General features: G+C 44.0%; 1 protein-coding gene across 1 annotated transcript in view; it reads right to left on the bottom strand.

Moving 5' to 3' along the window:
• PDZRN3 (PDZ domain containing ring finger 3) overlaps positions 1-20,536 on the bottom strand; it is a 128,815-nt gene extending 108,279 nt beyond the window's left edge. Inside the window, exons 1-3 of the mRNA XM_033071926.1 lie at positions 19,669-20,536; positions 14,090-14,176; positions 12,927-13,034 (exon numbers count right to left, since the gene is read on the bottom strand). Coding sequence (XP_032927817.1) covers positions 12,927-13,034; positions 14,090-14,176; positions 19,669-20,385 — 912 coding nt within the window. The 5' untranslated portion in view covers positions 20,386-20,536. The remainder of the gene's footprint in view (positions 1-12,926; positions 13,035-14,089; positions 14,177-19,668) is intronic.
• Between the last annotated feature and the right edge of the window lie 263 nt (positions 20,537-20,799).

Here is a 20,799-nt window from a genome sequence, read left to right as displayed (position 1 = left end):
ACAGTGCTCTTAATGCCTAAAATGCCCCGTGTTTTGATAAAACAAAATACTTTAATCCAAAGGCAATTTAAATGATGGACAAAGTAATGGTTGGGAGAGAACAACAACAATAAACTGGAGCTTTAGAAGTGACCTTGATCTAGAATTTGTTGAATTTGTACATCCAAGCAAAAGAAAACTTTTAACTGTGGAGCTGAACCATAAACTTGAATAGAATAAATCTAGTTAGATCATGACATGCACAAAAATTTGCATTCAGAGGAAAGTAATTTTAAATAACTTGGGTGCTTGACAATAGCACAAGTCTGATGTCTCTCTAAATCACAGAGAGTGGTAGAAGTCAGTGAGTTTCAGTTGCAAAATCATTGCTCCAAGTTCCAAGCCTGTATCTACTCTGCAGTTAATGACAGAAATTGAAATTTTAAATCAGGAGTAGAAAATGACTGCAATGTAACAAAATAACAGGAATATTCTGAAATGTTAAAAAAACCCAAAAAACACAATGTTTTTCAGACATTAAGATACTGTTGCATTTCATTTGTTTAGAAAGGAAATATGTAATATTTAGGCAGCAACATAATTCACTGTGGTTCACTTTCTCCTGTCAAAAATCTGCTTTATTGGGAGAATAAAAGCAGTTGCAAATGTGGATATCAGGAACTGAAGGAAGCAGAAATGGAGCTTCCATTGGAGCTTACAAAGTGGGAGGCTGCACTAAAAATCTCATTGTTCTCCATGAAATTCTTCTCAAGTGTCAAACACCACAATTTGGATTCTCCAATGATGAGTTTAGTTTGAGTATTCAAAGGAGATGGAAAATACATTTGTGCCTGTCATAGATCAGCAAATTTGTCATTTATTTGTAGATTATTTTCCCATGTTTAAGGACTCTGACACTGAGCAGTGCCTAAGACCCCAGTTTTTGTTTATCTAATGCATATCCTTTAATTTAGGCAAATAAGCAGCAACTTTGGCTGCAGTAAAACAAATCCCCCACTTAGCCTGAGAGTATAAAACACGTTAAAATTTCTCCACTGATGGGGCAGCTTTATCCCAGGGGTTTCTGCTCACCTGCAGATTCTAAAGGCTTCACAGAACCAGTAACAGTTCCAATAAATAGCTGTAAATTTACTTTTGGAACAGAATTTATGAATGTGAACTCCCTTAGTGAAATCTTCATTGCTGATTTCAGCTAGATAGAGATAAATTCAGTAAAACATTGTGCTTGTTAATTCAGGTCAGTTTTTGTTTTTCAATTTTTAGCAACTTTTCAAGGACCATCCTGCCATCCCTGGCCACCCAGTTCCATTCCCTTGGAGAAAAGCCTTGCATGGTTGAAATGTGGTTTGCAGTTAACAAGTGATTAACACATGAAGTACAGATACAAACAAAGGCATGGACTCTTTCAGCATGTTGCATTTCCACACTGAATTTCCAGTCCCTTTTCCCCCTGCAGAGGATGATGTCCATCCCCTGATTGCCTCAATATCAATGACTGGGGGTGATCGTGAGGCTGGTGGCAAAAAGTGGTCAGGACCTTTCCCAAGACCTCCATTTATAGCCTGAATTTGCATTTTCCTGCAAGGATAAGTGATTTTTTCCATGGTTTATCGCTTCAGTGACAACTCCCTTGAAGCAACCATGATAATTGCATTTTTTTGTGAAACAGCAGGAAAACACTTCCTAAGCAGTTAAAAGCTTTTGGGCTTAGTTTTTCTCCAAGGGTTTTCTAAAGGAATTTATTCCTTGCAATCAGACACAAACAAGAGCTAAGCACCAGGCTCTGCATGTTGTTCATACCGGAGAGTACCTCAGGCAAGGGGATAAACAAAGGCAAAACAAGTTATTTTTAGTTATTTTTAGTTATTTGGGGCAAAAGGGACAGAGTCAGTGGCAAGTGCATCAGCTCTGACTGCGGGGCTCTGCTCCCTTTGTTCTGTAAATCTATTATTCAAATTGCAACACAGCATTCAAACCAAGCAGAAAGTTTAAATGAGTGAGTGTCACCCCAGTCTGGAGGGCTTTTCTATTCATTTCATCCCCAAAGAAACTTCACAGCATCCTCTCAGCTCCTGTTTCTGCCTGGGATAGGTCACTGAGGAGTTTCTCATTGATCCAGTGGGTTTGGGTGTCTGACCAAGAACCACAGCAGGCTCTGGGGAGGGCAGGCTGGGAAAAGGAGCTGAGCTGCAGTGTCAGAGCAGGGAGAGTGGTTTTCAGTGGGCTGGAAAGGCTGGAGATGTGCTGGAGGCTGAAATATCAGGTACTGCTCTCTCTGCTTGGCTCCATCCTGGGTTTTTAACTTGCTTAACTGCTAATGCCTCCTCCAGTGAGGCAGCCAAAATGGGGCAAAACCCCCTTGCTTTTGGGTCAGCTTCGAAGCAAAGACAGCTTCTAATTAGCAGCAGGAATAAAAGTGAAGGAGAAGGATTTCATTTCTGGAGACAGGTTTGTAATAGAAACAGTGAACGATTCCCCTGCTGCAGAGGAAACTTTGCCTACAAAGGTTTTAAGGGGAAAGAAGGAGGCCAAAATGAAGGGAAAACAATGAAAAACTGTATTAAAAAGACATGGCTCAGTATGTACTGGCTCCTTCAGACACGGGGAGGAATCACAGGGCTGGCTGTGTGAAGACTGAAATTAAAACAGGAGTTGGTAGAGGACACTTCTGAGCTGGGAGTGCATCTGTCTGTCCCCAGCATCCAAGGGGCCAAACTTGCACTCCAAAATGAGAGTTAGGATTCTGGACAAGCTAGCAGGAAAAGGGAAATACCACTAGCAGAGAAAATACAAAAGTGAGAATTGAATAAATTCACATTTTATTCCAATTTTATTGTGGTTAAGAGGACTGGCTCAGCTGAAGTATGGGAATCTGACTGGGTGCAAGGCAGTGACAGTGGCTCCAAGAGGGGCAGTGCACATTCCAGAGCTCCCCTGGCTGCCAGCAGCCTTGGTTTTCCAGCAACATTTCATATTCCATGGTATCATCATCACCTGGCTTTGTTTGTATGGATCTAGGATGAAGCTTTAAAGAGTCAGACACACATGGGGTATTTTCATTCAATCATTTAAGAATTCTTTGGAACTACAGACAGGAGATTTCTTTAAAACTTACAAAATAGGAATGAATTCTGAATAAACTACAAGGAAGAGATAAATAAATATGCAGTCACTGGAGTATCCTGACAAAACAAATATTGTTTTTTTCTTTGCAAGAAATTTTCTTGGAAAAAAAGTGCTGTACAGTAAAGGGATTATTTGTTCTTAGGTTTTGATGAAGATGATAAACTTGGGGGTTTTTTGCTAAAAGGAAACACAATTAGGCAGAAAGCAATGGCTCATCTCCACATGTCACATATCTAGAAGAGGCTGCTAATTTCCGGCTTCCAATTCCAATTTCCAGTTCCAATTTCCATCCCCTATGCCTGCAGAGCAGGTGAGGTACTCAGGGATTTCCAGACAGGACCTGCTCTGAGCCAGCTCTGTGTCCACTTTACCCCTGGAATCCTTGTCCTTTCACCATGACCTGCTCCTTGGCAAACCACAGTGCTTCTCCATCCAAACCCAAGCTCCCAGAAACACAGGCCCTAAAATCCACACAATTTCAGCCACAAAATATTTTTTTTGTCCATGACATGTCTTCTTACTTACAAGCAGTAATAGAACTTGAAGTGGCAAAAATACAAATAATCACCTTATTCACTTAACTGATGAAAGCTCTCAATATTTGCTGTCAGATTTTGGGCTTGAGAAAAGAGGCTTGTTAAAAGAAAGGAGAAAAAGATTTCTGTTTAGAAATCAAGTTAGAGAAAACCACTTTGGAGAAGGCTGCAAGGGTGGAGATCAGATGATCTTTGTGTGTTTCTTTAGGAGGAAAAAGAAGTTATGCAATTCCAAGCAGTCATGTGGTATGGCAGCTGCTAAAGTTACTGCTAATTTTTATTAGAGCTGGCCAGAGCCAGAAAAAGGTCTGCTTTATAAGCAAGACCTTTTAAGAAGTAAACTAAATCTTCCTGAGCTAGGAGGCCTGCAGAACTGGGAGAGGGAAAAAAAATAGCACTAAAAAGTTGTTTTTTTTTTCCTCCCCCCACCTTCATATGATTCAGGAAACATTTTCACTCTCCCTTCCTGTTGCTGGTTTCTTTCTCATATTCATCCAATCAATCAAGCAGATGTACAATATTAGCCAGTTCTCAGCTCAGGTTCCTGCTCAGCCCAAAGCACCATTCCCATGTAGAACTGTGTGAGCTTTTATTCACCAGGGCAGGCACATGGCCCTGGGTCAGGCTCAGGCTGCCCCTGCAGGGAGCTGGGGCTGGATTAGCTGCTCCCCAAAAGTCCTCTCCAACCTCAGCCATGCCATGATCCTTGGGAACACCCAGGGATTTTATCTGTTTGGTAAAAGTGGAGATGGATTCCAGCACTCCCAACAATTGTGGTATTTTCCAGGACTCAGCACCTGTGGCTCCTTTGAAAATCTGGACCCTGAGCCAAGCTCCATCCCCAAACCTGCTCCTTGCTCTCAGCTTTGCACACTTCTGTGCCTTTCAGAGTCATGTGGGTGATGGCAAAAAATAATAAAGATTAAATACAAACCCTACAAGATAAAATTCACCACACCAAAGAGACCAGACACAGCTCTTCAGATGCCATCTAATCCCTGTCCAAACAGGATTAATTTTGTACTGCTGTTAAATGGAGCAGATAATTAAGCTGTGGATGCTCCTCTGGGGCTGTGGATGAGAGCTGTGCCAGAGGGGAAGGGCAGAGAGGAAAAGCTGCAGGGATGCTGCTCCTGAGACCCACAGGTCCAGTCCTATAGTAAGGGATCTATAAATATTTTATATTTTAAAGGGTATTTCAACACCAGGCTCAATTAGATTACAGAAAAGGAGCTTGCACCAACACAAAATAATGTTTTCCATACTCTTCCTCTTTTTCCACCTGCTCCACACAACATTTATTGCACAATTGAAGCTGGAGATCAGACACTTGCACCATTTGCAGTCTTTGGGGCTGGAATCCCCTGGTCCCTCCCAAAAGGGACATCCCTTGGCAGGCACACAGGGATGGGATGTGTCTCCCCATTTACTGCTCAGCCCTTGTGCACCACTCCTCCATCACCCCAAAGGCTCAGCTTCCCTTTCTGTTTGTGATATTGCCCCACTCAGCCCAAATGCCCCTTCCAGAGGTAAATTCTCTTTGCAGATGTAACACTCCACAGATAGAAGATTCTTTTAAGATGGCACACCTTCATATGAAAGCTAACACAACACAAATTCATTTTGGATAGAAAAAACACAAAAGTCTTAAAAGGAAAATCATGTTTTCATTTAAAAGCCTCAGTGGTGAAGCAAAATTTTTCAACTGCTGTTATTGTCAGCCCAGTCCCATTTGTATTTATGAAAGCCTAAAAAGTTCACAAGTCCTGTAATTGCACTTTGTAGTGGAACATAAAGAAGTCAGGTTCCATTGTTTTGGTATTTATCAAAACATGCAGAAAGTAAAGCAGCAGGAATGCAGGAACTAAATTCCCAGTGTTGATAAATTGTCACCTCTCAGTGTTTAGAGCCCAAAACTGCAGCTAATTGTGGACAATTTTTCACAGTGTAAAGAATTAATTCAGCAAAGGAAAAAGGCTCATGTATGAAGGGGAGTGTGAATCTAAAGCCATAATTGCCATACAATTTACAAGAATACCTTTGATAAACTTCTATTGAGCATCTCCTTTTCCAGGATTTCCTGTCTGGAGTGATTCTTGTCCTACCATACTCTCACATTTGGCACCTTTGATAAAACAAAACCCCCACATCCAGTACTGGAAAAGATTTTGTTTGCTATTAAATACTTTATTTGTCATTAAAACTACAAAGACCAGAGAGATTTGTCTTGTACTTCTCACTAGAACAGCACCACACTCTTGTTCTGCAGAAGACTCCCTCCAAAAATTAAAACTCCCTCCAAAATTAACCAGGGTTCAGCTGCAGGATCAGGATTTGGGATCCCCAGGAAGATTTGGTCATTTTAACACACTTGGCATTTTTCACATTTGCTGAACAAATTCAGTTTTTAATTCCAAATTTAATTATGCAAATGTGACTCAAGTGCCTTTTGATAGTGCTGGTCCAGCTTGTTCCTTTTGTCAGTTCATTTGCACTTAGTTCATGCATATCTTTAACCCAACTGGCATGGGAATGTGCCACATATGTACTAAATTAAGGATAATTGTGCCTGATTGCCCAATTATGATACCAAATGTGTGAAAATAGTTGATAGGACATTCTGTGTGTTTTCTCTAAAAAGACTCTGCGCATTCAAAAATCTAAAAATAAAACCTAACAGTTAATCATGATGGTTTGGCTTGAAATGTGGAAAACTGAGGAGATGATTTGAAATGCAAGGAATTGTACCACAAATGAAAAGATTAAATTGTCCCATTGTTACATGCTCCATGAGCACCCTTTAAAATGGCCCAGCATGTTGGAGTCTGACACATTTCTCTCTGATGAGCTACGGAGGATGAACCAGCTCTTTTTCACTTCCTTGAGAGAGTAATAATAATTCCTAACCCCAAATTCTAGATTTATCAGGTGGTTTGTATTTTGGATTCACGACAAACTGTCTGCAACCACCAGGTGCCACAGCAGCCTTGGGACAGCAAGGATGGGTTTAGCAGAAAATGGTAAACACAGCTGAGGGAGCATGGGTGAGGGAATTCATGAGCACAACAGGAGCCAGTGAGTGAGTCCCTGATTCATGTGAGATTTGACTGGAAATCATCACAGCAGTTTGCATTCCCTCTCCAATCTTGTTCCTCGTGGTCCCAAACAAGTTAATGGCACCAAACAGAAACAACATTTGCTAAATAATCTGTGACTTTCACTGTGTTTTAAAGCATTGTATCAGCAGGGATTTTCTTCCAATTTTTCCAACCTTACAGTAATGAAAAGTCTGAGGCAAGAGGATCCAACCTAGAAAGAAAATTCCTCATGATTGATTCTCCTTTTTCTCAAGAGCAATCTCCTGTTTAACTGCAATTCCAACACAAACATGAGCAACATGATTCAGCTTCTCTGCAAGGACTGAGGATGCTCCATCCCAGAGCAGGCATTCCTCCCAATTCTTCCCCTGATTTGTGCACTGTTCTCATGGCCCCCATCTCGAGAGCACTGAAGGTTTTATGGGAGAGATTTCACACTGGCTGAAGACTGAAATGGTTTTCAAGCAGGCTGTGTGAGCAAGGAAAGCAAGAGTGGAGGGAAGTGCAGGAGAGAAAGGACTCCAGACCATAATCCCATTAATTTGTGTTACACATAAGGGATCTATTCCTGAGTTTAAGAGAGCTTTTTCTTTATAATTTAATTACCTCTTATTCATTCAACACACCCTTGAGAACAATATTCTAAGCTTCCACAGATTCAAAATGCCCACATTATGCTTAGGGTCAGCATGATGTGGACTTCTATTAAAAAGAAGAAAGAATAAGATGGTGTGGAAATTTGAGAGGAATCCACACAGGACCTTTCCATGAAATGTGCTTACAACCCAAGCTCTGCAGCCTGCAGGTCAGAGAGTGTTGGTCCATAATATTTGAAACAACATAGCTTTTTTTATCTGCAACACTTATATTTTCATTCCATCCAATTTATTTTTCTGGTTTTGTTTGTGGGAAGAACACTATTATAGTGTTTAGTGTAGAAATCCTGTTGCACCTCTTTGGTTCATCCTCTGGCTCATCCCCCTGCCTTCCCCACCTCCCTGCCACAGCTCAGCCTGTAGTGCTGGTACAAAATCAGGGAAATAAATTTATGAGAGGAAAAAAATGCAGCGATAACCAAGGCCGCCTGTTTTCATTTACATTTTCCTCGTTGGGTTGTTATTATTACTCCCTTTCCACTGAGCTGTGGGATCTATGTTTTAGCTCAGGCACGATGCTGCTTTGTGAGACACTATTAACAGATATGGACAAAGGCCTTGGAAAGTTTTCTGGGAGCATAAACTCCAAAAAGAGCTGACTCTGCTGTAGCTGCACTCGCTCCCCACAAACGCTCTCGTGTGCTTGCGTGTCCTGGCAGGAACTGCACAGCCAATTTTAAGTCACTGTCTGAAAATGTTTTCTTCTAGAAAATTAATTCCTGAGTGTATGGGGCTGCACAGTAAATCTTGCTCACAGAGCTGAATTTTCCATTCATGACAATTCTGTTTAATCCATGTCCTTGTCAGAGCTCGGCTGGCACCGAGTGCTGCGAGGAGCTGCAGGATTGTCCTGCTGGAGCTGGCATCGCTTTAAAAAGTGCTCCCCAGCAAATCAGAAACTGGAGGCAGTGTTCAGAGAGCAATTTTATTGAGTGATGATTTGTGGGAGCTGCCTGTCAGGGGTGGTAGGTGAGCAGGGCACCCAGGGCAATAGCACAATAACACACTGAGCCCTTTCAGGCACAGCTCAGCCTGCTGGAAAAACGAGACCATCACGCACCCAGACCGCAAGGAATGCTGCTGCTTTTATTCATTCACTCAGTTTTAAAGCCATCCTTGCCTCACTTTGTGTGTCACTGGCAGGGAAAGGTTCCCCATGCTCCTGCCATTCCTCTGGATTTCTCTGTGCTGATGGGACTTTTCAGAGGCTGTGCTGCAAACACAGCTCCCAAATTAATCTCCCTGCAATCCACCTAACCCCCTCCCGCGAGCAGAAAGTGCCTCTGCCAAAACACCACACTTACTACAGGACAAACAGGGAAATTTTTGTTTGTACATCCACAAGATTTGCTAAAAAGTTTCATTGTTCTCGTGTGCAATCTGTGAAGAAATGCACGTCCTGGAAAAGCAGCCTGTAATTTGTAGCACATGAGTGTGCTTTGGGGAAAATCAATCAAATGAACTAAGACGTGTTCTCAACTCCTAAACTAATGATCCTTCCTGTGAGCAGCATGAAACGCCGGGCGAGTCCCAGATGGCATAAATCCTGCAGGTTCCAGCAAAGCTGGGACAGTTTATACTGCCTCAACAGTGCCCTAATTGTGCTGCAAACCCTTCAAGGTGCTGAGCAGTCAGCCTTCTCAAAAGCCTCCTTCTTCCCAAGCAGCCCCAGAGCTAAACAAACAAGTTTACCAGTTAGCGAGAAGAGAATGGCAGGTTTAATTTATAATCTTGCAGGGCTGATGTGCTTAAAAATAAAAACTCTGAAAATCTGATTTTGTCTTAAGAAATGCCAAGCAGCTGCACAGAGGCATTCAGGGCTGGGACCTGAACCAACTTCTGTTGAGAGAGGAAATTAGGACCATTTTGTTACCCTGACAAAAATGAAATCTATGAGAACAGTAATTCCTTTGCAGAAAAAATCAATAGTTTCAGCATGTTTTTAACGTGGCAATTTGCTATGGAGCAGCCTAACAATACCTCAGTAAATCACCAGCTGAAATCAGCTGCTGGCTTTGAATGTGCAAGTACAGAAGTGCATGAAAAATGTGTTGTCAAAGCAGAGGAAATCTCCCAAAATTGTGATTTCCTCACTCCTAAAGTCCTTGTGAAAAATCTGAGAACAGATACAGGTAAGAAGCTTTGGTTTACATAGAGAAGTCACAAAACCACCAAAATCCAAATCTTTAATCTGGCAAGAACTTCTAGAACTTCTTTCCCTCTGTGCCCCAGATTACCCATTTACAGAGTAAGGATCTTATTAAACAGTGAGGGCAAATTATTGAGCACAGCCACAACATGATCTTCACAGTCCTGTGTAAGCACTAAAGATCATTATTCAATTCTGTAAGACAAAATACAAGAAAAAGGCTATTTCTCTGTATTTGTTACCTGCTGCTCTGATGACTGAGTAGTACAGACCATGCAACATTCATCTTGATTTTTGTCATTTAGCAGTAGCAATGTAGACTTCACAGTGCCATTACTTATTTCAGTGATATGAAAAGGGCCAAAAAATTTGCTTTTAAAGAAAATTCAAGTCAATTCTTAAACCTGATTAACTTCACATTTAACCTCCTGAAAAATGTAGGATGGGAAACCCAAATTACATAAGGAAAATATGTTTAAAAATTATCTCTGACATAATTCCAAGGTTATCTCTGGATCAAATTGTCAGGGGAGAGCAAACAGCAATAAAAAAATGCTTCTGCTGTCAGCCCTGAACAGTATCCTGGATGTGTCTGTACTTCACTCTGCTAATCCCTGCTCAGTAATTAGAAATGTTGTGGCAGTTCTGAAAATGAGAAGTGACTCTCTTATTTCATATGTGCTCCAAAAAACATCCACCAGAAAATCTGCAGCAAAAAAACATTTTCCAAAAGGAAATCAAATGATTCATGTTTTACTTCATTGTAAATTCTCTGTGATGGATGCTGGAATTAATTAGGGAGATGTTATGCTCAGCATCTTATACTGGAATAAGAATTTTTTGTGGAAGAGTCTATTTAGAATCACGCTGATGATACATAAAACCTAAATATTGAATGAACAAGTTAAGTTCTAAATAGCTAAATTCGGTTCTAGAGAAGTAAGTTGCCATCTTTCCTCACCATTTTTTATGCTTTTGAAAGCAAATGTGACCTGCTAGGATGCTCTGCTCTGTGCCAAGTCCTCCAGCTGTGTCCTCCTACTTACAGCTACATCTGCAAATCATTTTTGAGTCAAACTCCCAAATCAAAACTTTGACAGTGTGAAGGTTATGAAAAAACTTTCCTCTACACAGACACCACCACTGGCCATTACTAATTCTCATCTAGACAGCTTACAGGTATTTCAGTTCTCTAAGATAATTAGGCATTAGGATGATAAAGCTCACTTAGATGGTTTGATGCAGGAGATGTCTCCTTTTTCCTTTTCCAGAGCAAGGTTAGATAAAATGTGCTAAATATAAACTGCAGAGAACACAGGATGAAACAGCTGCTCTCAGGAGCTGTGTCCACAGTATCTGCATTTTTAGGGATCTCTTTTAGTCTAGTGCTGTGAACTGGGTGCCTGGGCTGCATGAAACAAATAAATTTATCTAGAAAAGAATTCAATGAACACTCTTGGAGACTGTTCCACAATGGGAATCAACCCACGTTAGCTGGGCACCCCTCCCAGCTGTGCACACACAGGACACTGATCCAGATGCTGATCTGCAGGCACCCAAAGCCAACCCTGGGGAAACAATGTGCTCCATTTTCACCAGCATTCTGTGTGTATTTAGAGGTGAGAAGAGTGAATATGACAATGAGTTTGTGGTCAGCACAACAAGAGCTGTCAGCACGTCAGCCCCATGTCAGCACATGGGATCCTGCTACCCTTGGCGTGTTATTAATCCAACAAATCCCTCTAATGTCTTCGTTCTGGGCTTGTCTCTTCTCTGAAAATGCAGCTTGAACTGTGCAAAAGGCTCTGCACAAACTGTGCTGGCACAAGCAGGGCTGTGCCCAGGGAGGGGACAGGGCAGGAGGGCTCACCCAGCCTGTCCCCTCTGTCCCTGTCCCTGCTCTGGGCACACAGAGCAGGACTCCTTCCTCAGCCTGCACCCAACTCAGCCTGGGGAGCAGCAAGGAAGGAGCAAAATCAAAATCAGAAGGGAGGAGATGGTGCAGAGCCCATGGAGGTTGGCTGTCCTCGTCCCCTGCACTTCCACAACTGTGACAGGGCTTGTGCTCACAGAGCCTGAACCAGAGACCAGGACATTCCCTAACCCTGGGGTGTTTGATCTCCCAGAGTTTTGGTTTTCATGTGGTTGTTTGCTTTATGTGGCTGTGCACTTCTTCAGAAACGGATGTCAGCTTTCCAAGGGGGCTGTGGGGAAATTCAGGCTTATGGGAAACCTTTCAGCTCAAACAAAATCACAGAGTTCTCACAAAACCGTCCAGACCTTTTCGCAATTGTGTTACATCACACCAGAGTCTGAGCAACTCTGCATCATCTCACAGCTCAGCTTCTTATCTTTTTATAGTTCTGCTACTGTGGCTCCATTCTTTCCCATACGAAGAAACTTAATTAATATTTTATACCCTTACTAAATTGTGAATACAGTTTGCCATAACAGTACAGAAAAAGGCAAATACACTTTGTCCCCTGCCAACAGAAAATCCTTAACAGCTGTTTATTGCTCATTTGCAAAACATAAGAGCAATGGAATTCCATTACTTAGAGAAACTGGCTGTTCCATGATATCCTTGGCAACAAACATTGCACTTATCTTTTTGAACAATAGACTCTCAAAGTTTCTCCAGCCTACAAAAATAAGACAGTGAGGAAGACTTTTTCTTAACTGCAAAATGCCAAACAGTGGGAACTGACTCACCGTCAGCAGCATTTTGTTTCATCAAAATGAACTTTTTTCTTGCTCTGCCCCCCCTCAAAAAAGAAATTTGCTTGCTGCAAATGTAGAGAAAAGTTTCATGCAACCATCTCCTTCACAGGAAGAGCTTTTTATTTCTTATTTATGTAGAGGTCAAGACTTTGGCAAAATGAGGAGAAGTTCAGACTGCAATCTAAGTAATGTAAGAGCTCACAAACAACATTAAAGGAGTTACTTGGGTTTATGATAAACCATGGAGAAATCACAGAGCGGAATTTTCCCTGACCGTTCAAAACTTAAATACCAAGAAAAAGAACGTCGTGCTTTACACCACAGATATTTCACATATGGTTTTAACTAAATAACTTCCAAGTTTCCAACAGCTTAAAAAAAGAACTATCTATGGCATACCAGAGAGATGGGAGCTCCTCAGAAAGGCAGGACATGCACATACCACCCATAATCTGCTTTCTATATTTAGGGCAGGACTGTACCTAAAGCCCTGCAGGTCAGCACTGAATCAAGCCCAGCATATTTTCACAGACAGATCTTCTAGACAGTGTTTACCACAGTGCACTTCTCCCAAAGCCACAGCAAACATGCCCTGTGAAGAGCTGAGCTTGCACTATTAAAAGGCAGGGTATTGTCATACCTCCATGATCCTGTCGTGGATTTGCAGCCCTCCTTCCTTAGCAGCAGGCCCAGTGTCAACGATTTTGGACACAAAAATTCCTTCACTCGATGACCCATCCTGATTGTCCTTCAAGGGTGAAAAGGAAAACACATTATTGTCCCTCTTGTCTGCCGTGGAGTGAAGCTTGTCCATGTCACAACAGTGCAGTGATTTGAGAGAAATGTTCTTACTGATGTCTTAATATGGAATTATTTTGTGCTAATGAGAACACCTGATACTCTGAGTTTGAAAGATTAAGCAGCTAGGGATGGACTTTTATTAGGTAAATTAGTTGCTTGATAATCATTTTCCTCTGACTTAGGAGTAATTGTCACTACAATTATTCTCCCAGCAAAATCCAGTGAGACACAGCCTGCTTGCACATCAAACATAAGACAACAGTGCAATTTTCATTTTTAGTTGCACAGCTTTCCCTCTGGAGACCTGAAAATAAACCCATGAAAACACCTAACAAGGTATTTTCATATTCCTGTGTATTGTGCTTCTACCAGTGCAGAACAATGTCTCAGAAAGAATAGCTTTCACTAGGAATAAATCATGACTAATGTCAGATTTCTGAGTAGCCAAGAAGTAGTTCTGAATACTTTCTAAATTACTAGGACAAGGTATAATCCACTCCTTGATGTAATTAAAGTCATATGCAGCAGCTCCAGCCAACAAGCATCCTGAAAAAATCCATTAGTGAGTGTGTGGTGCAGGAAACATCTGCTGAAATCACAGAATTCTAAACCAGGCTCTTGAAGTTCCATCCCTTCACCTGCACAGAAGGCTGCTGCATCTCTGGCGGAAAGTAATTTTTTTTTTTTTTTATGAAAGGAGGTAAAGTTGTGGCTCTCAACCCATGAACTTTACAGCAGCATGGTGTGAGAAACACACACCATGGGTTTTATCATTTTGGGAGTGGCACTGCAGCAGGATTGGTGAGGATATGCAAGAATCAACAGGCAGCAAGAGAAAAGGCAGCACAGTTCACAGACATCCACACAATCTCAATGCAAGAACTGCTCTGAGACAATCCCAAGAGGACCAAATGCTTGTCAGCAACACTTTTTTCCTCTAAGTGTTGACCTACATGCTTTTCCCAACTGGAAAGGGCAAACATATTTTAACAATTAACATACCACGCATGGCCGGCCACCAATAATGTTAAATCCAAGAGATCCAGAGTCCCGATGAAGGACCAGAGTCAGTGCTTTAGTTTCTTCACCCTACAAAGAGCAGATAAACACATTCAAAACATTGTGTGTGGGGGGATAAAACAGGACAGGTAATACTTCTACACAGGTTTTTTCTTGGGTTGTTTTTTCTCTTTTTTTTTTTTTAATTTTTAATTTTTATTCTCCTCGTTGTTTGGAGACAAATGTTTGGAATAACTTTGCAGCTCCCAGTGGCTGCTCCAGCCACCCCACTGAGCTCCAGCAGCAGAACCTCCCCTAAGATTTATGTGTCTTTTTTATTGAGATCTACACTGAGACACTTAGCAGCAACAGAAAGGGTTTATATGCAATGCTGGTTCCTGCAACTACTTGACCCAGTCATATGTGATGTGTTATGTAAAATACTCCACGTTTCCAGTAGTCAAACTCTTTGACTTTTCCACTGCTTGGGGGTGACTGAATTTTAGGACTGGATCCTTTCATTGCCTCTCTCTCCTGCTGACTGTGTGACATTGTTTGAAGTGACATTGTTTGAAGTGACATTGTTTGAAGTGACATTGTTTCAAATAGTATCAAACACAAAAATCTCGGCAGAGTTTTAGAAAACAGCGTTAAACAAAACTGCTAGAAATTTTGCCACAGGCCCAGAATGGCAATTGCTATTCACAGCACCTGCCATGCATAATTTTTTTTTTTCTCAGGCATTTTAAGACGAGCAAAACAGAAATCTCCCATCACTGAAAATCATTATGTTAATCCCCCAAAATATGAAATTCTGCAGTGAATAGTTTTCTGGATAAACAGCAAACAGCAAAGATATACTGGGAGCACCTGGAATATCTGGGGGGCTGTGGGAACAGGCTCTGTTATCCTGGTCTCTCATCCCAGCTTGCTCCTATTTACAAACTCCTACAAAATGTCCTTTATGACACAGGGATGCTACTTAGCCCTATTAACTTTTACAGAGACAAAACTAAATGTATGAACTATTAAAGACACTGAAAATCCACAGTGCTCTCTCTTCAGTCTCAATTTGGTGCTGTTATTTCCAGCACAACAAACAACAGCAGAGCACTACCAAAATCTCTCTGAATAACAACACTTAGAGATCAGAATAGGTTCAGAATGTGCATCTAGAGATACAGATGAACTTTTCTACCTCCAAAACCATTTTCTTTGTTTTATGCAAAGGGTGAAAAAGTTATGAACACAAAAAAAAAAAAGTTTGAGGAAGTTATCTTACAAGTCTGGTTTTCATAACCAATTAATGACAAAAATTGCAACAGTTACATGTAATTCAATGCAGATGGTTTTAGTTTGTGCATTTTCCCTCTAACATGTCAATCTGAAGTTGTCAATCAAATATTAATGTCTATTAAAGTCATTAAAAATGTCAAAGTAATCCTGGATTACTGAATTACCCCCACAGATCTGGGGATGATGATAAGGAAGCCCAATTCCCTGCCAGTGTGAACTGCACTGACTGCACTCTCTGAGCTCCTCCATGGGGAACTGCACCTGAAAATGTGTTTTACAACTCCTGCATCAGCTCCTGGTCACTATCTGCCCTAATGATCGAGTAATAAATAGACTTGGACCTCATACAGAGGAACATGAACAAACTCTGGCTGATTTTATTTGAATCTGCCTGCACTTGGCAGGAGTGAGAACCAGGTACCCAGAACAGGACTGAAAAATGAAGTAAAATCTATTTCCCTGCAAGTCTGCAGACCCAGACCTCAGACAGGATTTCAAGGAACAAATTTCCAGTCCTGTGAGACCACTTTCAAGGACTGATGATTCTGGATTTGAAAGACAAGCACATGCTAGCACGACTATTTCCTTCTATTATCCCTATTTAAGAAGGTAAATCAATTAGAACAATCAAAAAACAATTACAGCACTGCTCTCAAGACACTTTCAATAATTAGAGTTGCCTGTTTTCATTAAAGCCTTCTTATGTGGCCTTGATTTGACACTTTTATACCTGGCTGAACAAGTGTTAAAGCAGGTGGGATTGGATCATTTGGGCTGTAAGGGAAAAGAAATAACTAATGCAGCTTTCTGTAGGTACTTCTGAAAAAGTGCTTCTGTCTGCAGGGGTTTTAAAGACGTTTCCAGGTTTTTCTGGTGGCTTTGTGCAGTGTCTCCATGCTCCCCATGGCAGCAGTCACGTTCCAGAGCTCCAACCCCAGCGTGGATGTGGAGCTGCCCAGCCCCAGGGAGGCAGCAGCGCCTCTGACACTTTTGTACATTCACATCTCAGCCTTAACGACCCCTTCAACAACCTCCTCCTTCTCTCCATGAGGAAGCCACGATGCAAATGATTTTTCCAGGGCTCTGCCTTTCTCTGCCTCTCCAAGCTCGGGTGTTCCAGCAGAGCAGTCATTAAACAGTGAGGTAACTGTGGAAATGTGGTGGCCAGGGGCCAGCCCTGCCCCAGCAGCTGCTCCAGCAGCAGACCTGATGGTTCCTGGCATGTTGTATTCCCACAGCTGAACAGAACTCTTAAACATAATTCTTGAAATTACTGTACTACCCAGCTGAGTAATGTGCAGCTAATAGAGTGGCTTTCCTTTAGATAGTGAAGACTGATTTCTTTGGTAGTGCTGGGGCTAAGGTCTGTCTGCACCAGAGGAGGACCTCAGCTCCTTTGAATCTGTGTCACCATCACCACAGAGGTCCTGAATGTCACATCAAAACTGGTTCTTGCCTGGTTGATCCATTTAAAGTCAGCCCCTGTCTCTGCTTCCAGGAAAGCAGAAGGGTTTCCGTCCTTCAACTGTTTCCAGTTCCCTCTCCCCTCGTTCCTTCCCAAAGGGCTTCACTGGCTGTGTAAATAAGGGATTGACCACATCAGCTTATCAAGAGGTGCACAGTGCTGTGTTTCACCAAGGATTAAGCCTTGTTTGAATTGTACAAGTTTCTTTTCTTGATTGTTTAGACTTTGATATTTCAGGACTGACATGTCTGATCGAAGGAAATACTGATTTTGAGTGAGACACACCACCTTCCCTCCCACTCCCTCCTCAAGCTCATCCTCTCTTCTTTCCACCAAGGAATAAACAGTCATTCTCTGAATAAATATTTGAACTGTACACGGAGAATTTAATGTTCCCTCAGTGATAATACACATGGATAACACACCTGGGGTCACTTAAGGCACATCTACCTGCTTAAGGGGCTTATAAAATTGTGAGGTGCATACAGATGAGTGTGTGTATAAAATATATATTTATTTATGTCTTCTCTCAATATGGTTATGGTGGTGTTAGAGAACTCACCTCAGAAATGGCAGATGAAAGCACAGTAAAGCTGTGATTCATCCAGCATCACAAAGTCTGTGCTAAGGTGAATCCCAGCCTGTGTCTCCAAAGTTGCCTAAAGACCACAAATTTGGATCTTTACAGAATGATCTAATGTTACTCAATATCGAATTTTCCCTTTGAGTAAGCATTTAAACCCAACTGTATGTGGACATTTCTTCTGTTGTGACTACAGGACACATCATCTGATTTATTCTGGATTGGTTCTACATCTGCAGCAACAAGCAGCCAGCAGGAGGAAAGTCAGAAAACCTTTTTCTCCATTTCCTGAGGAGCCAGAACATCCCACAGAAAGTTCTGCCATTACCACTTGTAAACTATGAACACAGAACTATGAACTCAGCCTGCTTGTGTTCAGCATAGACCAAACCATACATCTGAGAATGTATGAAATATGAATAATGGTCATAATTTAAATAATTACAGCAAATTGGTTATTTCACAGTACCATACCTCTAATCCCTGTGTTCAGGGACATAATCCTTAGGCAGATTTATGTGTCCTGCTGAGTGTTCCTGCACAGCCTGTGCTGCTGTCTCTGAGAAAATAACCCCAGACTTGGAAGCCTGCCCCAGCCCCGAAGTGGGAAAGCATCCCCTGCTCTAGGTGATGACCACAGGCATTTTACTGAACTCTCTGGGTCACAAAGATGCAAGTTTGCTCTTTGTGCTTGTCTTGGAGCTGGGCAGTGGAGAGCTGTGAGTATTGGCCAGCTGCCCAAAATGCTGTGCAAGGCACAGAACTGAGTGACCACTGGCCCACCTTCCACCTCCCAGCCTTGCTCACACTGCTGGCTGCTCCAGAGAGCTGCACAACAGCGCTTTGTAACCGGGCTGGACCCAGCACGGGGCTCCGGACCAGCTGTAGCCATAAATCTGATAGAAAGTATCGCTGAAAATCTGTGCGGTGAACATTTGCAGCTCTCTGGTTACAGCAGCTCCCTACTCTGTACAGAGCTAAATGGTGCAAACCCAACATGATCAGCCACGAAGAAGGGGTGGTGTGAGAATAAAGGAGATCAGAGGTGAGCAGGCAGGGATGGGTGGGGTGATTTCTGACAGCAGGACTGTGTGCAGGGCTCTCCTGTCACCAGCAGTGGACATGGAGTGTGGGAGCAGAAACTCTCCAGAATGCCATGGCAAAGTGCTGCAGGAAAAGGGGGAGACACAACTGTCCTGAATCTTGATATGACTGTGAATCCCCAACTTGTTTGAATGGTATAACTAAGATTTTGACCAGCACACACTCAGTATTGCCTGAAGTTAGAACACTTCATTTGAAATATTTTCTGGTTTGAGTTAAAAACAGGATGGGTTCTGCGCCGGATTCCTAAGGTTAAAAAACCCCCGATCCTCTAACATGAAGTTTTATTTCCTCTACACAGCTTTTAGAGCCTCAACATTACCAAAGGTGTGAATACAGAGGTCTGACAGTTTTGAACAGTTTAATACTGCTGTGTCTGTGGTAGCACATTCCAGGTCACCGGGAGGACTCTGGATGTCTTCATTTAAAAGATAATTGGCTTCCAGGGTTTCCCTTGCTGGGGAGCCTCGTTCCAATTAAAACTTGGGGATTGTTGTAGCTCTGGCTTTTGATTCTGGTCATTTTATAAATGGTCTAACTTTGAAGGGTTGAAATCAAGTTAATTTTTCCCTTCCTAATTAAAGAACCCTGCATGACTCTGGGACAGAAATCACAAGTACACAGCAGATGTCTTGTATCTGGATGTGGATGTTACAAAGATGCAGATCCTGAAACAGCTGGCGAGGTGTCCGAGTTGCATCCCAGTTAATCCCAGAGCCTGTTTTGTAGGAAGCCCTACTGAGGGATGCTAGGTGAGCTCAGGCTCTGCAAAGCAACGGGTCTCAGCGGCTTCTTCCAATTCCCTCCACTTTGTGCGACTCCTGGGAGTCAATCTCTGCTGGTTTAATACCAATTCCAGCCACTTTTAGAGTTTTCTTCGGGGAAGAGAGCCAAGATAAAACAGCGATACTGCGACTTTGTGACTTTTCTGTGCGAATTACCTTACGGGATCCAGCTAGCAATGATGGTCACACCTAAAAACACGCACCTACAGAAAGCACATTCTGTATGAATAAAGAAAGCGGGCATATCACCCCAAAACACAGGTATAGAAAGGATTTGCGGCCGGATGGGCTGCCCAGAAGCCCGGGCACGGGACACGGAGCATCCCGAGGGACGCGGGTCCGTCCTTACCTTGCCGGGGGAGGCAGCGCGGGCTCGGGCCAGCGCATCCAGCCGGGCGCTGTACTGCGTGAAGCGCTTCTGGTACCGCAGCGCCGTCACCTGCAGCTCCAGCTGCGCCGCCGCCAGCCGCGACAGCAGCGACTGCTCCCGCTTGCCGGCTCGCAGCGCCTCCTTCTTCAGCGCCTTCTCCAGCGCGGCCGCCCGCGCCTGCAGCGCGGCCCCGTGAGCGCGCAGAGCCCGCAGGCAGCCGTGGCCACCGGCCCGGCGCTCGCCGTGGGTCAGCACCAGCCCGCAGCCCTGCTCGCACAGCCCCGCGGGCCGAGCCTCGCAGCGCTCCCGCATGTGCGCTTCCACATCGCGCAGGTTGAGCACCTGGCGGCAGCCGCGGTTGCGGCACTTGGCCGGAGAGAAGTCGCAGGTCTCGGCGTGCTCGCCCAGGTGCTGCAGCGGCACCACGGCCTCGCAGCCCCGCGCGTGGTTGTCGCACTTGATGTCCAGCTTGAGGATGAGGCTCTTGAGGGGCAGGACGTGGTTGAGCTCCTTGGTGGAGATGCGCTGGCAGTTGACGGGGCAGCTGCCCTGCTGCACCACCCAGGGCAGCACGCAGCCCGCGCAGAAGACGTGTCCGCACGGGGTGGTCAGCGGGTCCTCCAGCACCTTGTTGCACAGGTTGCACTTGAAGTCGGGATCCACCTCCCCGCTGAAGCGGTCCAGCTCGAACCCCATCCTCCTTCCGCTCCGCCGCAAACAGCCGACGAAAAGAAAAAGCCCAGAAAAAGTAGTGCGGGGTCGGGCCGGGAGAGAGGCGGAGAACGGGAATCAATCAGAACGAGCCGCTCCCGCCGCCCGAGAGGCAGCTGAGCCCCCGGCTCGGCCCCGCGGCCGCGCCCCGTCCCCGCCGGTCCCGGAGCGAAGGAGCCGCGGCCGCGCCGCCAACTGCGCACAGCGCCCGGCACCGGGACGGACCGCCCCGCCCCGCACCGGCACCGCCCCGCCCGGCACCGGGACTGCCCCCAGCACCGGCACCGCCCCGCCCCGGCACCGCCCCCAGCACCGCACCGGCACCGCCCCGCCCGGCACCGCCCCGCCCGGCACCGGCACCGCCCCCAGCACCGCACCGGCACCGCCCCGCACCGGGAC

The sequence above is a fragment of the Catharus ustulatus genome, chromosome 13 (genome assembly GCF_009819885.2).
Source record: "Catharus ustulatus isolate bCatUst1 chromosome 13, bCatUst1.pri.v2, whole genome shotgun sequence".
Lineage (NCBI taxonomy): Eukaryota > Metazoa > Chordata > Aves > Passeriformes > Turdidae > Catharus > Catharus ustulatus.
The sequence above is the reverse complement of the archived record's forward strand: the minus strand, read 5'-3'. Positions and strand labels throughout refer to the sequence as shown.